We start from the raw sequence: 12,674 nt of genomic DNA, 5'->3' as shown, positions 1-12,674 counted from the left end.
CCGTGAGTGTGCTAAATCAGTGGTCATCAACCCTTTCCTCAGGGCCCACCAACAGGCCAGGTTTGCAAGATAACTGAAATACATCCCAGGTGATATCATTTCCTGCTCAGTGATTGCAGTATTCTAGTCTGCATCTCCCCAAGGTAATACATAAAACCTGGCCTGTTAGTGGGCCCTGAGGACAGGGTTGATGACCACTGTGCTAAATAATTACCTTACAGCTGTAAGGTCAACAGCATAAACATAGACTCCTGGGAGGTAAGGAGGGGGATAGGGGGGAGAGATCCAATATCACACTGCTCCTCTTATCCTGCCACTTGGTATCGGAGGTAGCTTTGAGGGAGTACTCAAAAAACAGAAATAGAGACGGCCATGGTGTAGTAATTCATATAAATAAAGCCATTTTATTTAAAATACAGGCTACTCACATAGTTTGCCAAGGTTATTGCACATAAAAAACAATCTCGAGCGGTCCGCTCGTGTGCGTACGTCACTTCCGGTGTCCGTCTGCTATCCTACGCGTTACGTCACTGTCACGTGACTTCGACTGGGATCAGCTGAGGATGTCGGAAGTGGCTTAAAGTGGTTGTAAACCCTTACAAACCACTTTGACCTACAGGTAAGCCTAGATTAAGGCTTACCTGTAGGTCCAAGAAATATCTCCCAAACCTATACGGTTTAGAAGATATTTACCCGAAGACGGGCACCGCTATCTACGGCGCATGCGCCGTAGACAGCGGCGCGCAGGCGCACTGAGTGGGGCATCGTCGATGACGGCAATGCCGCGAGTCTCGACTCCCGTGCACATGCGCGGGAGTGATGTCATCGCTGCTCTGGCGAATCACAGCGCTGGAGCAGTGAGACCCACGGAGACCCACCAAGAAGATGGACGCTCGGAACTACAGGGGACAGCGGTGACATCGCTGGCTCCTGTGTCAGGTAAGTGACACATAATGGACTACTATGCGATGCATAGTAATCCATTATGCTTTACCTTTACAGGGAATGAAAGAGGAAGTAAACTCATCAGGGTTTACTTCCGCTTTAATATATTTTTGTATTTTGGAGTTATTTAAAAATGGCAGCATCTCTTCCTTTCTTATTTAAATAAAAAAAAAATAACATCTGCCCTAAACACCTTTGTTGCTAGATACATTTACAGGGTTAATACAACAACCAGTGTGGAATTATTTTCTCCTTGGAAGACCACGGCATTGCCAGGCTTGTATACATGACGTATTCCCTGATGCATCTGTTATCTGACTGAGCCATTCCCCTCTAAATTTGGAGTCACAGCTGTGTGCTTCAGTGAGCCCCGAATAATCCGCCGCAGAGCTGATAGGGAGCAATGACTAGCAGCTAAGAGACCCGGAGAACCTAATTGAAACCAAATTGAATACACTGCTGCAAAAACAAGTGCAATGGGTGTACATTATTGGTTGCCTTGTGTCGAGCTGATTATAATAACACTGCGTTTTGTGATTAGAATGTTTGTGAGTTAGAGATGGTTTCTTGAAGATGTTGTCTTTCAGTTTTTTTGATAGCTGTTAATGCAGAGCATGCTTGCTTAGTAATATAGGCCTTCCCATACTGTATATATTTATCCATCCACCATATAGTCCCTGGAGCATTTTTGCAAAGCAGCAAGATCAATAACTAGTCGAGGGCCTTACCATCCCTGAGTTCAGCTGCCGTTTCCAGCAGCAAAAAGGTTAACTGGTTTTGTGCATAATAGAACAACTGCCTACATAGCTGTCAACTCAGATGCTTTCATGTGTGTTCAGATTCTCCAGCAAGGCATTGAAACTCACATTTAAAAGCCCTTTTTTTCATGCCTTCTCACATCAAACACTGGGCTGAAAACCGTGCATCGTGCCGTTAAGATGCTGTTCTGGAGACAGGGCCAGCTTGATCAGCAAATCTCTTGAGGAAAATAAAGTCAGAGACTACAACAGGGTTTTCAAACAACAGAAAGCATCAAAAAGGGGGCCTTGTGGAAAAAAAAAAAAAAAAGAGAGAAACGTTGCTTTTGCTTTCCCTCCCGTCTGATCTCCCCCTTGCCTGCAGTGCTAATCAGTCTGTGAGTCCCTAATTAGAACACAGTTCTGCCACTCACTAAATCAGGAATTACTGCACCCACTCCACAAGTAAATAACTCCCTTTCATACAATGTGCCTGAACAGTGTTATTAGCAATCGAAATCTTCTAATGGTTTAGTTCTTTGTATTTACCAAGCTGTTACTTGCAGGGCGTTAATGCAACCACCTCTTGGGTGGTACTCAAGCAAGTGTAGATGAACAGTGACAGTCCAAATTCCAACATACTCCCTCTGCACCATTTTCTACAGCCATGTGGATCCTGAATACCTACTAACATTAAGTGTTGTTTGTTGATTACACTACTCTCTGATGTGAAAACATTTACTACAAGCTGAGAAAATGGCTTTACAGGGTCTGAAGCATGGTTCCTTTTTTTTATGCATTTTTGTAATTATTGGAATTTAGGTAAATTATCAGTGAATATTACAACATTCAGTGAGCTCATAAACGTATGAGTAATGCCGCGTACACAGGATCGAAAATTCTCGTCGGAAGAAGCTCTGATGGGTTTTCCCGACGGAATTCCGCTCCAAGCTGTCTTGCCTATACACGGTCACACCAAATTCCGATAGTTTAGAACGCGGTGACCTACAACACGTACGACATGACTAGAAAAAGGAAATTCAATAGCCAGTAGCCAATAGCTTCTGTCTCGTAGTTGAATCTGAGCATGCGCGATTTTTTGGAGTGTCGGAATTGCATACACACGATCGGAATTTTGATTACACTACTCTCTGATGTGAAAACATTTACTACAAGCTGAGAAAATGGCTTTACAGGGTCTGAAGCATGGTTCCTTTTTTTATGCATTTTTGTAATTATTGGAATTTAGGTAAATTATCAGTGAATATTACAACATTCAGTGAGCTCATAAATGTATGAGTAATGCCGCGTACACACGATCGGAATTCTCGTCGGAAGAAGCTCTGATGGTTTTCCCGACGGAATTCTGCTCCAAGCTGTCTTGCCTACACACGGTCACACCAAATTCCGATAGTTTAGAACACGGTGATGTAAAACATGTTCGTCGTGACTAGTCTCATAGTTGAATCTGAGCATGCGTGATTTTTTGGCATGTCGGAATTGCATACACACATACACATTACCGTCTGGAAAATTGGGAACATGCTATTAATTTTAGGCTGGAGGAAATTCGGACAGCTAAATTCCGATTGAGCATACACACGGTCGCATTTTCCGATGAAAAGCTCTCATCTGTCTTTTTCTGGCCGGAATTCCGACCGTGTGTACGCGGCATTAGTTGTTTTACTTACAGTGAAGCATTAACCAACTTCCATATCATACATATCTGTTGGTTGAAAGCAAACCAATGCAGATTAAATGTAAAAGAAAGTGGAAGGGAGTATTAGTGAGCTAACTCAATTTATTTCATAGGTTCTAATATGAGATTTAATTTAGTTGTGGTTAGGGGGTTGTATTCAGTTTCAACATCATGGGATTATAATTTTAGCTGTATTAAAGGCATGGGACACAATGCAGCACTTATAGACCTATAGATTGTTTTTAGCAAGGGAACAATATACAAAAAGAGTCATTCAGAAATCCGGTCTGTAGAAATAATAAATCTTTTTACAAGCACATTGTAGTCCACCTAGGTGTATCAGTCTATTTGACCACACACTGTCCTGCACAAATCACGTAGTTCAGGCCAAATGGTAATCATTCTTCAAACTGACTCAGCTTGGTGTTTTATAACTAATTTCTTCCACCACAGAATTGATAGTAGAAGAAGATGCTAACTAAACATCTTCAAAAAAAAGGGAAAAACACAGCGCTATTTCAAAAGTAAAACAAAAAGTGACAAAAAGTAGTGAAACTACAAAATTTCTGTGAGGAACACAGACCAGCTGCTAGCACACAAACAAACCAAGTTCACATTAACATATATAAATTAGTGCACCTCAATAGGTGAAAAAAATGTGTATATCTGAAAAACAAACGAGTGAATGAATGAGTCCACAAAATATTTAAGAGCAGTCCCAAAATTAATCACTCCGGTGCATCTAGAGCTTTGTTAAAGTCCTCAGATGGCAATCAAGGCTAAGTATCTTGTCACGTTCTCAGACTTCAAAGCTTCTTAAAAGTAGATTATAGGCAAGTAGAGAAGGTAGATACTCTTACCAGATAGGTTGGACACATCCACCATATAGTAGTGTGTCTTACGAGCTTATGGGGGGGCTCCAGCCTCTCACCCCAGTACACCGGCCAGATGGTATTTTCTTCTTGGGATTCCTTACGGTATCCAGATGGGGAAGATGAATAGAGTTTCCGTACCATAAATTGCTGTAGAACTTGGTGCCAGAAGTCTCGTAAAGGTTCACCATAAAAGGGACAAAACATAAAAAAACGCCTCGCATGGTGAAATACAACCAATGATGGTTTATTGAAAAAATTCTGATAGACAGAACTTAAAAAAATATAAAATCACGTGATACATAAAAACAAAAATAATTGCAATGTGGGGAGCAAACAACTGCTGGCCCTATGCGTTTCGACCTCTAAGTCATCAACAGGGACTCGTTTGTTTTTCAGATATACACATTTTTTTCACCTATTGAGATAGGTGCCTTTAAGCGCTGCACTAATTTATATAAACTAAACATCTTCGACTGTCAATATAAAGTTATATAAAGGGGAAGACACCACGCTAATCCAAACAATATATGTAGAAAATAGTGAACAATAAATTTACATACAAACATAAAAAACATAAACGAAAAAACACCTGTGAGTAAACACAACCAAACTGCTAGCACACAAACAAACCAAGTTTAAAGTGAAATGAATAAATTAAGTGCAGCGCTAAAAGGCAATTATATAAAATAAGTGTATGTGTACAAAAACGGGTAAACAATAATGAACTATGATCCACCAGAGTCCCAAGGGGATGTTCACAGTCGTGAAACCAGTCCACCAAAACTTCAAAATGGAATGCGTCTCATCGTGGAACATATGAAAATCTCAAATGGCATTCATGAAGTTGAAACTCCCAACCATCTCAGGCCTCAGAAACTCTTGGAATCAGATTACAAAGTAATTATTGAAGGTGAATACTCTTACCGGATAGGTTGGACACATCCACCGTATAGTAGTGTGTCATAAAAGCTTATGGAGGGCTCAGATAAAACAAACCCAGGTATAGCCAGCCGGATGGTAATTCACCTCAGAGTTCCTCGTCTTGAATCCCTTATGGTTTCCGATTGAGGGGGGTAGATAAGCCTTCAGAGCCGTGGATAGCTGTAGAACTTGGCACCAAATATCTCATGGAAATTCACCATAGGGGGGAAAAGCATAAAAAACACCTCTCAAGGTGAAATACAACCAGTAACGGTTTATTGAAAATATTTGGATGTATGACAGTCCATAAAAATCACATGATAAATGTATTAAAAACAAAAATAGCAATGTGGGGAGCAGAAAAATGCTTGGTACCATTCACCCATATATGAAAAATCTGTTTCCGGTGGAAAATATGCACAATGTGAATTGGGCTAAAATGTGGATTGATTTACTCTCAGGTAACCTGTATCTGCATTTTACAGGGAGATGATATCCTGGACAGAAGTTCCGAACTTATCTACACTGGAGAGATGCAGTGGGTCTACCAGCCGTATGGACGCCAGCAACAGAGAGTGTTCTTCCTATTTGATCACCAGTTGGTTCTCTGTAAAAAGGTGAAAGTTTCCAAATATGTGTCTGCAAATCATGTGACCGATAGAAGCTAATGTCGTTTTCTATATTATTTTAAGGCCATCGCATGTGGCACTAAAAATATTAGTTAAACAAAAATAAGATAATGCATACCTAATCACAATATCAATACATAAAGGGTTATGGGGTTTTAAACCCTGTTTTTTTAAATAACAAACATGTCATACTTACTTCCACTGTGCAGTTCGTTTTGCACAGAGTGGCCCCGATCTACCTCTCCAGGGGTCCCCCAGCGGCACTGGTAGCTCCTCCCCGTATCGGGAGTCCACGTTGGAGAAGCGCTCTGCTTGGTGGACACTCGTGCGGGCGCATGCCTGAGTCCTGCTTTTGCGTGTATTCGCACAGAAAGCAGGACTCGGCCCCGCCCCCCAACATCATTGGATTTGATTGACAGCAATCAATGGCTGTGCTGCTATCAATCTATCCAATCAGGACACAAGACACCAGCTAGAGAAAGACAGCGTTCAGGTAAGTAAAATGGGGGGCTGCAGCACTACAGAAGGGTTTTCACCTTAATTAATGCATTAAATGCATTAAGGTGAAAAAACATGAGGGTTTACAACCCCTTTAATTACATAAATGCAGGTGCTAGAACTACCAATTGGGTGTCCCCAAGAAAAAGAACAAATATTTTTTTTTTTACATTAGTAATACAAATAACTGAAAAAGAAGAATCAAATAAAGACATATCAATATGTTATCATACATGCACAAGATCCAACCCCACAGTTCATTCAGCCAGACCAAAGCAGATTCTAAACCACTGGCACTATGTAAACCTTTACTGAAACAGGGAAGAAGATCTAGGCAGAGGTTACAGCAAATGGTGAACATCAATACACATAGATATTTACCAGAAAAAAAGTCTGCAGCTGGCATGCTGACACTTATTTGTTGATTTACTAAAGGCAAATAGACTGTGCACTTTGCAAATTGCAGCTACACTCTGCAAGTGCAATTGCTCCAGAGCTGAAGCAGAAGCTCTGCTGACTTCCATCATCCATCTGATGTTGCATCTGTTCCCTGCGGCCTCTGCACCAAGAACTGAGCAATCAAAGACCGCTGATCACTCAGTTCTCGGTCTTCAGTGAACAGAGAGCCGTTGACTGTCAGTTGCCGACTCTCTGCTTTACCCCTCCGGTGCTCACTGACATCTTTGCCATTCTGAAGCTCCCCTCCAACCACTTTGCATATTATTTTATATATTTTATGTTATATATACTGTGATTCTGTACTTGCCAAATATGCTGCAGAAATCTCCCTCCACTAAGTCTGACTGCAACCATTTTAACTGTGGGCAGCTTCAGCTGCTGCCTGTTCACTTCCTGGATTTACACAGACACACCTCCAGTTCTGCAGCCTTGCAGCTCTCACTGGCCCTTTTATGACTCACCCCCCTTCCCTTGCGAGAGTGAGACAGAGAACTGTGCATGATGTCATAAGCCCAGGCTAATTGCCAGACAAGAAACAGCAAGTGGGCTGTATTAGGTATTTACTGGCAGAAAAAAATATTTTACTATCCAAAGTTAAAACAACAAGCTTGCGGCTTCACTTCCCGGGTTCCCTACTGCGCATGCGCGAGTCACGCTGCGCAATACAGACGGTCCTTGCTGTCTCTGGGACTCGTGTGTTTCCCAGCAGACAGCGGGGAAGGGACAGGAAGTGGCGTAAATACCCACAGATTCTGCGGCTATCCATGCCCGGAAATGGGTGAAAATACCTGTATCATACAGGTATCTGCACCCCCCTCCCCTCTGAAAGGTGCCAATTGTGGCACAGGAGGGGGGGGGGGGGGGTTCCGATGAGCGGAAGTTCCACTTTAGGATGGAGCTCTGCTTTAATAGATGGAAAAATGAAAAAATGATTGAAGTTCCGCTTTAAAGTCAGGATCTCTCCAGAGTCTGGAATGGGTAAGTGAAGTAGACTTAATGCACAAACACATCAAACACATACAAGTGCAAAAAAAGTGCACTCCTGTGATCCCCGGGAAAAGTAGGGCCAAAAGAGCGTTGGCTTTTCTAATTGCTAGTGAGGTCAAATTGACATGTTTTTTTAACTGCAGCGATGAGAAAATTTGAGGAAGAAGGGTGGAAAATGTTTTTCAAATGAACAAATTTCTTACAGTGAATTACGTTTTTGTTTGGGAAAGTGCGTTTACTCCAAAACTGAATGACAAAAACAAGAGTTTCTTGTAAGTGATGTAAGGAAGTACTTTTCAATGACATTCAACAAGTCATTAAATCTACTAATAGGAATTATCATATGAATGTTCATTCAAGATTTTACAAGTCATGGGCATCTTTAGAATCTGATAGCTCGGTGAATATGAACTGCAGGCTGAGATCCTGTGCATGCAATATAATGCATTGTCATGTATTTCTATGATGCTTCCTTTTAAATACAGTATCTCACAAAAGTGAGTACACCCCTCACATTTTTGTAAATATTCTATTATATCTTTTCATGTGACAACACTGAAGAAATGAGACTTGTCTACAATGTAAAGTAGTGAGTGTACAGCTTGTATAACAGTGTAAATTTGTTGTCCCCTCAAAATAACTCAACACACAGCCATTAATGTCTAAATTGCTGGCAACAGAAGTGAGTACACCCCTAAGTGAAAATGTCCAAATTAGCCATTTTCCCTCCCCGGTGTCATGTGACTCGTTATCCCTTGTACACAAGGTCGGAGATTCCGACGGAATGTGTCCGATCGGACTGTTTTGTCGGATATTCCGACTATGTGTGGTCTACACCGGACTGTTTCCTTCGGAGTATCCGACGGACCAAGTTTTCCAACTTGTTGGTAAAATTTTCCGACAAAATGCTCAGATCGGACAAAGTGCCACGCATGCTCAGATCAAATTCCTACACCAAAGCTATTGGCTACTAGCGTGAACGTAGTCCCGTCGTAACGAAATAACGTCATCACGTCGGATTTTCCGACAACTTTGTCCGACCGTGTGTATGCAACAGTTTTGGCTAAAATCCGTCGGACAAAATCCGACGGATTTGGTTGTCGGAATCTCCGACCGTGTGTACAAGGGCTTTGTGTTACAAGGTCTCAGGTGTGAATGGGGAGCAGGTGTGTTACATTTTGTGTTATCGCTCTTACTCTCTGACTGGTCACTGGAAGTTCAACATGGCACCTCATGGCAAAGAACTATGAGGATCTGAAAAAAAAATCGCAGATCACCACCATTACTAGTACAATAAATAAAAATGGCATAAATCTTTCCCATAGTTTGTAGACACTATAACACAACAACAAACATAGTCAAAACATAGCCAAAGTTCAGTAACGGGAACAGATAATCAGCCAAGCCAGAGGTCAGGGATCAAAGTAGTGGAAAAGCAAGCAGGATCCAGAGCCAGAAGGGATGTCAGCAAAGCAAGTCTTTAAACAGGATCGCAGGAGATGTTCTTGTGATGTTGACCAAGGCAAAGGCAGAGCTCCTCTGGACTGGACAGCTTAAGTAGGCAGGACTGATGAGCAGGATATCAACAACAGCTGAGTAACTGCGGAGAGAGATGGGAGCTGGCAATTAGCCAACAGCTGAGCGCCCAGCTCAGAGAAGGAAGGGCTGAGCCCAACCCTGACAATAATAATAAAATATACATTTATTACAAAATATACAGAGCATAAAAATTCTTTGACAGAAACATTAGGCCATTTAAATGGATAGATTTAGAGATGCAGATACCCCTCAGATCCATGCCTCACCGTCATCGTGGCATGCGTTAGGGAAGGATCAGCTGAACTCGCACAATTTCACTTCCGCGTGTCAGTCCCGATTTTGGATGTGATTTCAGAGATATCTGTGCAGGTTTCTGCACAGATGTCAATGGAAATCGCAGCCCAAAATCGCAAAAGTAGTACAGAAACCACTTTTTGAAATCGGTGTGGCGCATCAAATGCAGCGTCGTACCCATTATGACGGTTCCATTGCCAGCAATTGCCTCCGATTTGACATGCAATTTGACATGTCAAATCACAGCAGTGTGAACCAGGGCTTCCAATGGAAAATAAGTATGTGCAAGAAGGTCCTGGCATTGCATGTCCCCAGTATATCTTCCCCTCCAGCAAGCCCATCAGTAAACATCACAGTCAAGTGTCCTGAGACTAGCAGTCATCAGAGGCAGGAGTGGGTTCGATATGCCTCAGATGATTACACACTGCAGCTATTCAATAATGAACCTACAAAAAGAAAAGCAACTAGGTATTGTTACATATCAGCAAGTGAAAATATATTTTTCTTGGGAAATTCAAGACAAAGGGTACACTTTTCAGGGAACTTCTTAGTCAAAGTTCACCTTTCTAGATCTTCCCTACAAGATAGTACAGCTACAGTGCATCTGGAAAGTATTCACAGTGCTTCGCTTTTTCCACATTTAGTTATGTTACAGCCTTATTCCAAAATGGATTAAATTTATTATTTTGTAGACAAAAACTCACCCAAGCTCTACCGCATGATTGTAGAATGATGAGCTAAATAACGGTGCTCAGGCTTGTTGTGTCCCATAAACATCAAAATAACAAGAAATGCTGGCAACTCGATTGCTTCTTCTTAAATCTTTATTGAGCACTAACAGCAGTGCGACATCTAACGTGTACTAACGTGTTTCGGCCGGAGCCTTCCTCATAGCATAAATTCATTATTTTCCTCAAAATTCTACAAACAATACCCCATATTGACAATGTCAAAGAAGTTTGTTTAAAATCTTTGCAAGTTTATTTTTTAAATAAATTAAAAAATCACATGTACATAGTGCTCACAGCTTTTGTCATGACACTCAAAATTGAGCTCAAGTGCATCCTGTTTCCACCGATCATTCTTGATATGTTTCTACAACTTGATTGGAGTCCGCCTGTGGTATATTCAGTTGATTGGACATGATTTGGAAAGGCACACACCTGTCTACATAAGGTCCCACAGTTAAAGTGGAAGTAAACCCATGGATTTAAACAGTTAAAAAAAAAAGGCATGCCGGGAATGCTAACTGCACATTGGCTGTGCTCTCAGCCAAACGATCAAACCATCCAATGGCTGATGTCATAACGAATCACATGGGCAGCACCATAGCAGTTGAAGATTAAACAGAGGCAAAGATGGCAGCTTCCTTGGCTGAAAACGATAGGGGAGTTTACTTCCACTTTAACAGTGCATGTCAGAGCTCAAACCAAGCCATGAAGTCAAAGGAATTGTCTGTAGACCTCGTGGTGGGGAACAGATCTGGGGAAGGGTACAAAAAAATTCTGCAGCATTGAAGGTCCCAATGAGCACAGTGGCCTCTATCATCCATAAATGAAAGAAGTTTGGAAGCACCATGACTGTTCCTAGAGTGGGCTGCCTGGCCAAAACTGAGCGATCGGGGGAGAAGGGCTTTAGTGAGGGAGGTGAGCAAGAACCCCATGGTCACTCTGACAGAGTTCCAGTGTTTCTCAGTGGAGAGAGGAGAACCCTCCAGAAGAACAACCATCTCTGCAGCACTCCATTAATCAGGCCTATATGGTAAAGTGGTCAGACAGAAGGCACTCCTCTGTGAAAGGCACATGACAGCCCACCTGGAGTTTGCCAAAAGGTACCAGAAGGACTCTCAGACCATGAGAGACAAAATTCTCTGGTTTGATGAAGCAAAGATTGAACTCTTTGCCCTGAATGGCAAGCACCATGTCTGGAGGAAACCAGGCATCACTCATCACCTGGCCAATACCATAGTGAAGCATGATGATGGCAGCATCATTCTGTGGGGATGTTTTTTAGCGGCAGGAACTGGGAGACTAGTCAGGATCGAAGGAAAGATGAATGCAGCAATGTACAGAGACATTCTTGATGAAAACGTGCTCCAGAGCGCTCTGGACCTCAGACTGGAGGCGAAGGTTCATCTTCCAACAGGACAACAATCCTAAAAACACAGCCAAGATAAAAAAGGAGTGGCTACAGGACAACTCTGTGAATTTCCTTGAGTGACCCAGTCAGAGCCCAGACGAAAACCCAATTGAACATCTCTGGAGAGATCTGTAAATGGCTGTGCACAGACGGACCCCATCCAACCCGATGGACCTTGAGAGGTCCTGCAAAGAAGAATGGGAGAAACTGCCCAAAAATAGGTGTGCCCAGCTTGTAGCATCATATTCAAAAAGACTTGAGGCTGTAATAGATGACAAAGGTGCTTCACCAAAAGTATTGAGCAAAGGCTGTGAATACTTATGTACATGTGATTTTTTTTTTTCCGTTTTTTTTTTTTTTAATAAATTTGCAAAGATTTCAAAAAACGTCTTTCACGTTGTCGTTATGGGGATTTGTTTGTAGAATTAAAAAAATATATATACAGTATATATTGAATTTAATCCATTTTGGAATAAGGCTGTAACTGTGTAAACGTGGAAAAAGTTAAGCGCTGTGAATACATTCCGGATGCACTGTACACCTTTTAAAATAGAGCACATGTCCTATTGTGTATGGACACTTTCCTTCACAGTAAGTTGTTAGCATTTTATTCTTATTATTTTGAAACTGTGCTTTAAGCCCATACTTTACAAAGCAACATGTTATATAACAGACTTAACGATTATTTCAAGAAATAAAAATAATAATCCTATATTTTACTCTACACTTATTTATTTCATTCCAATATACTGTACAGTTTATGTCTTATATTTCTTTGTAATATCAAATACCTTAAAGACTATAAAGGAAACATTATGGGATTAAACGGCTAAAGCAGCATTATTGTGTTAGTAATTATCAGATAAACATTCTTAACGTTTATGCCAGCATTCCACAATGCACCATTAAGGCAGATATGAACCCCATTAATTACACCTACGCTATATAAAGC

The 12,674-nt window shown here is 41.5% G+C and overlaps 1 protein-coding gene across 3 annotated transcripts in view; it reads left to right on the top strand.

Annotated features, from left to right (window-relative positions):
• ARHGEF9 (Cdc42 guanine nucleotide exchange factor 9) overlaps nt 1–12,674 on the top strand; it is a 659,595-nt gene that overhangs the window by 592,941 nt on the left and 53,980 nt on the right. For all 3 annotated transcript variants that reach the window (XM_077475005.1, XM_077475175.1, XM_077475090.1), the window contains one exon: nt 5,663–5,794. In XM_077475005.1, coding sequence (XP_077331131.1) covers nt 5,663–5,794 — 132 coding nt within the window. The remainder of the gene's footprint in view (nt 1–5,662; nt 5,795–12,674) is intronic.

The sequence above is a fragment of the Lithobates pipiens genome, unplaced genomic scaffold (genome assembly GCF_037356315.1).
Source record: "Lithobates pipiens isolate NorthernLeopardFrog02 unplaced genomic scaffold, aLitPip1_a1.2 Scaffold_1, whole genome shotgun sequence".
NCBI lineage: Eukaryota > Metazoa > Chordata > Amphibia > Anura > Ranidae > Lithobates > Lithobates pipiens.
The sequence above is the reverse complement of the archived record's forward strand: the minus strand, read 5'-3'. Positions and strand labels throughout refer to the sequence as shown.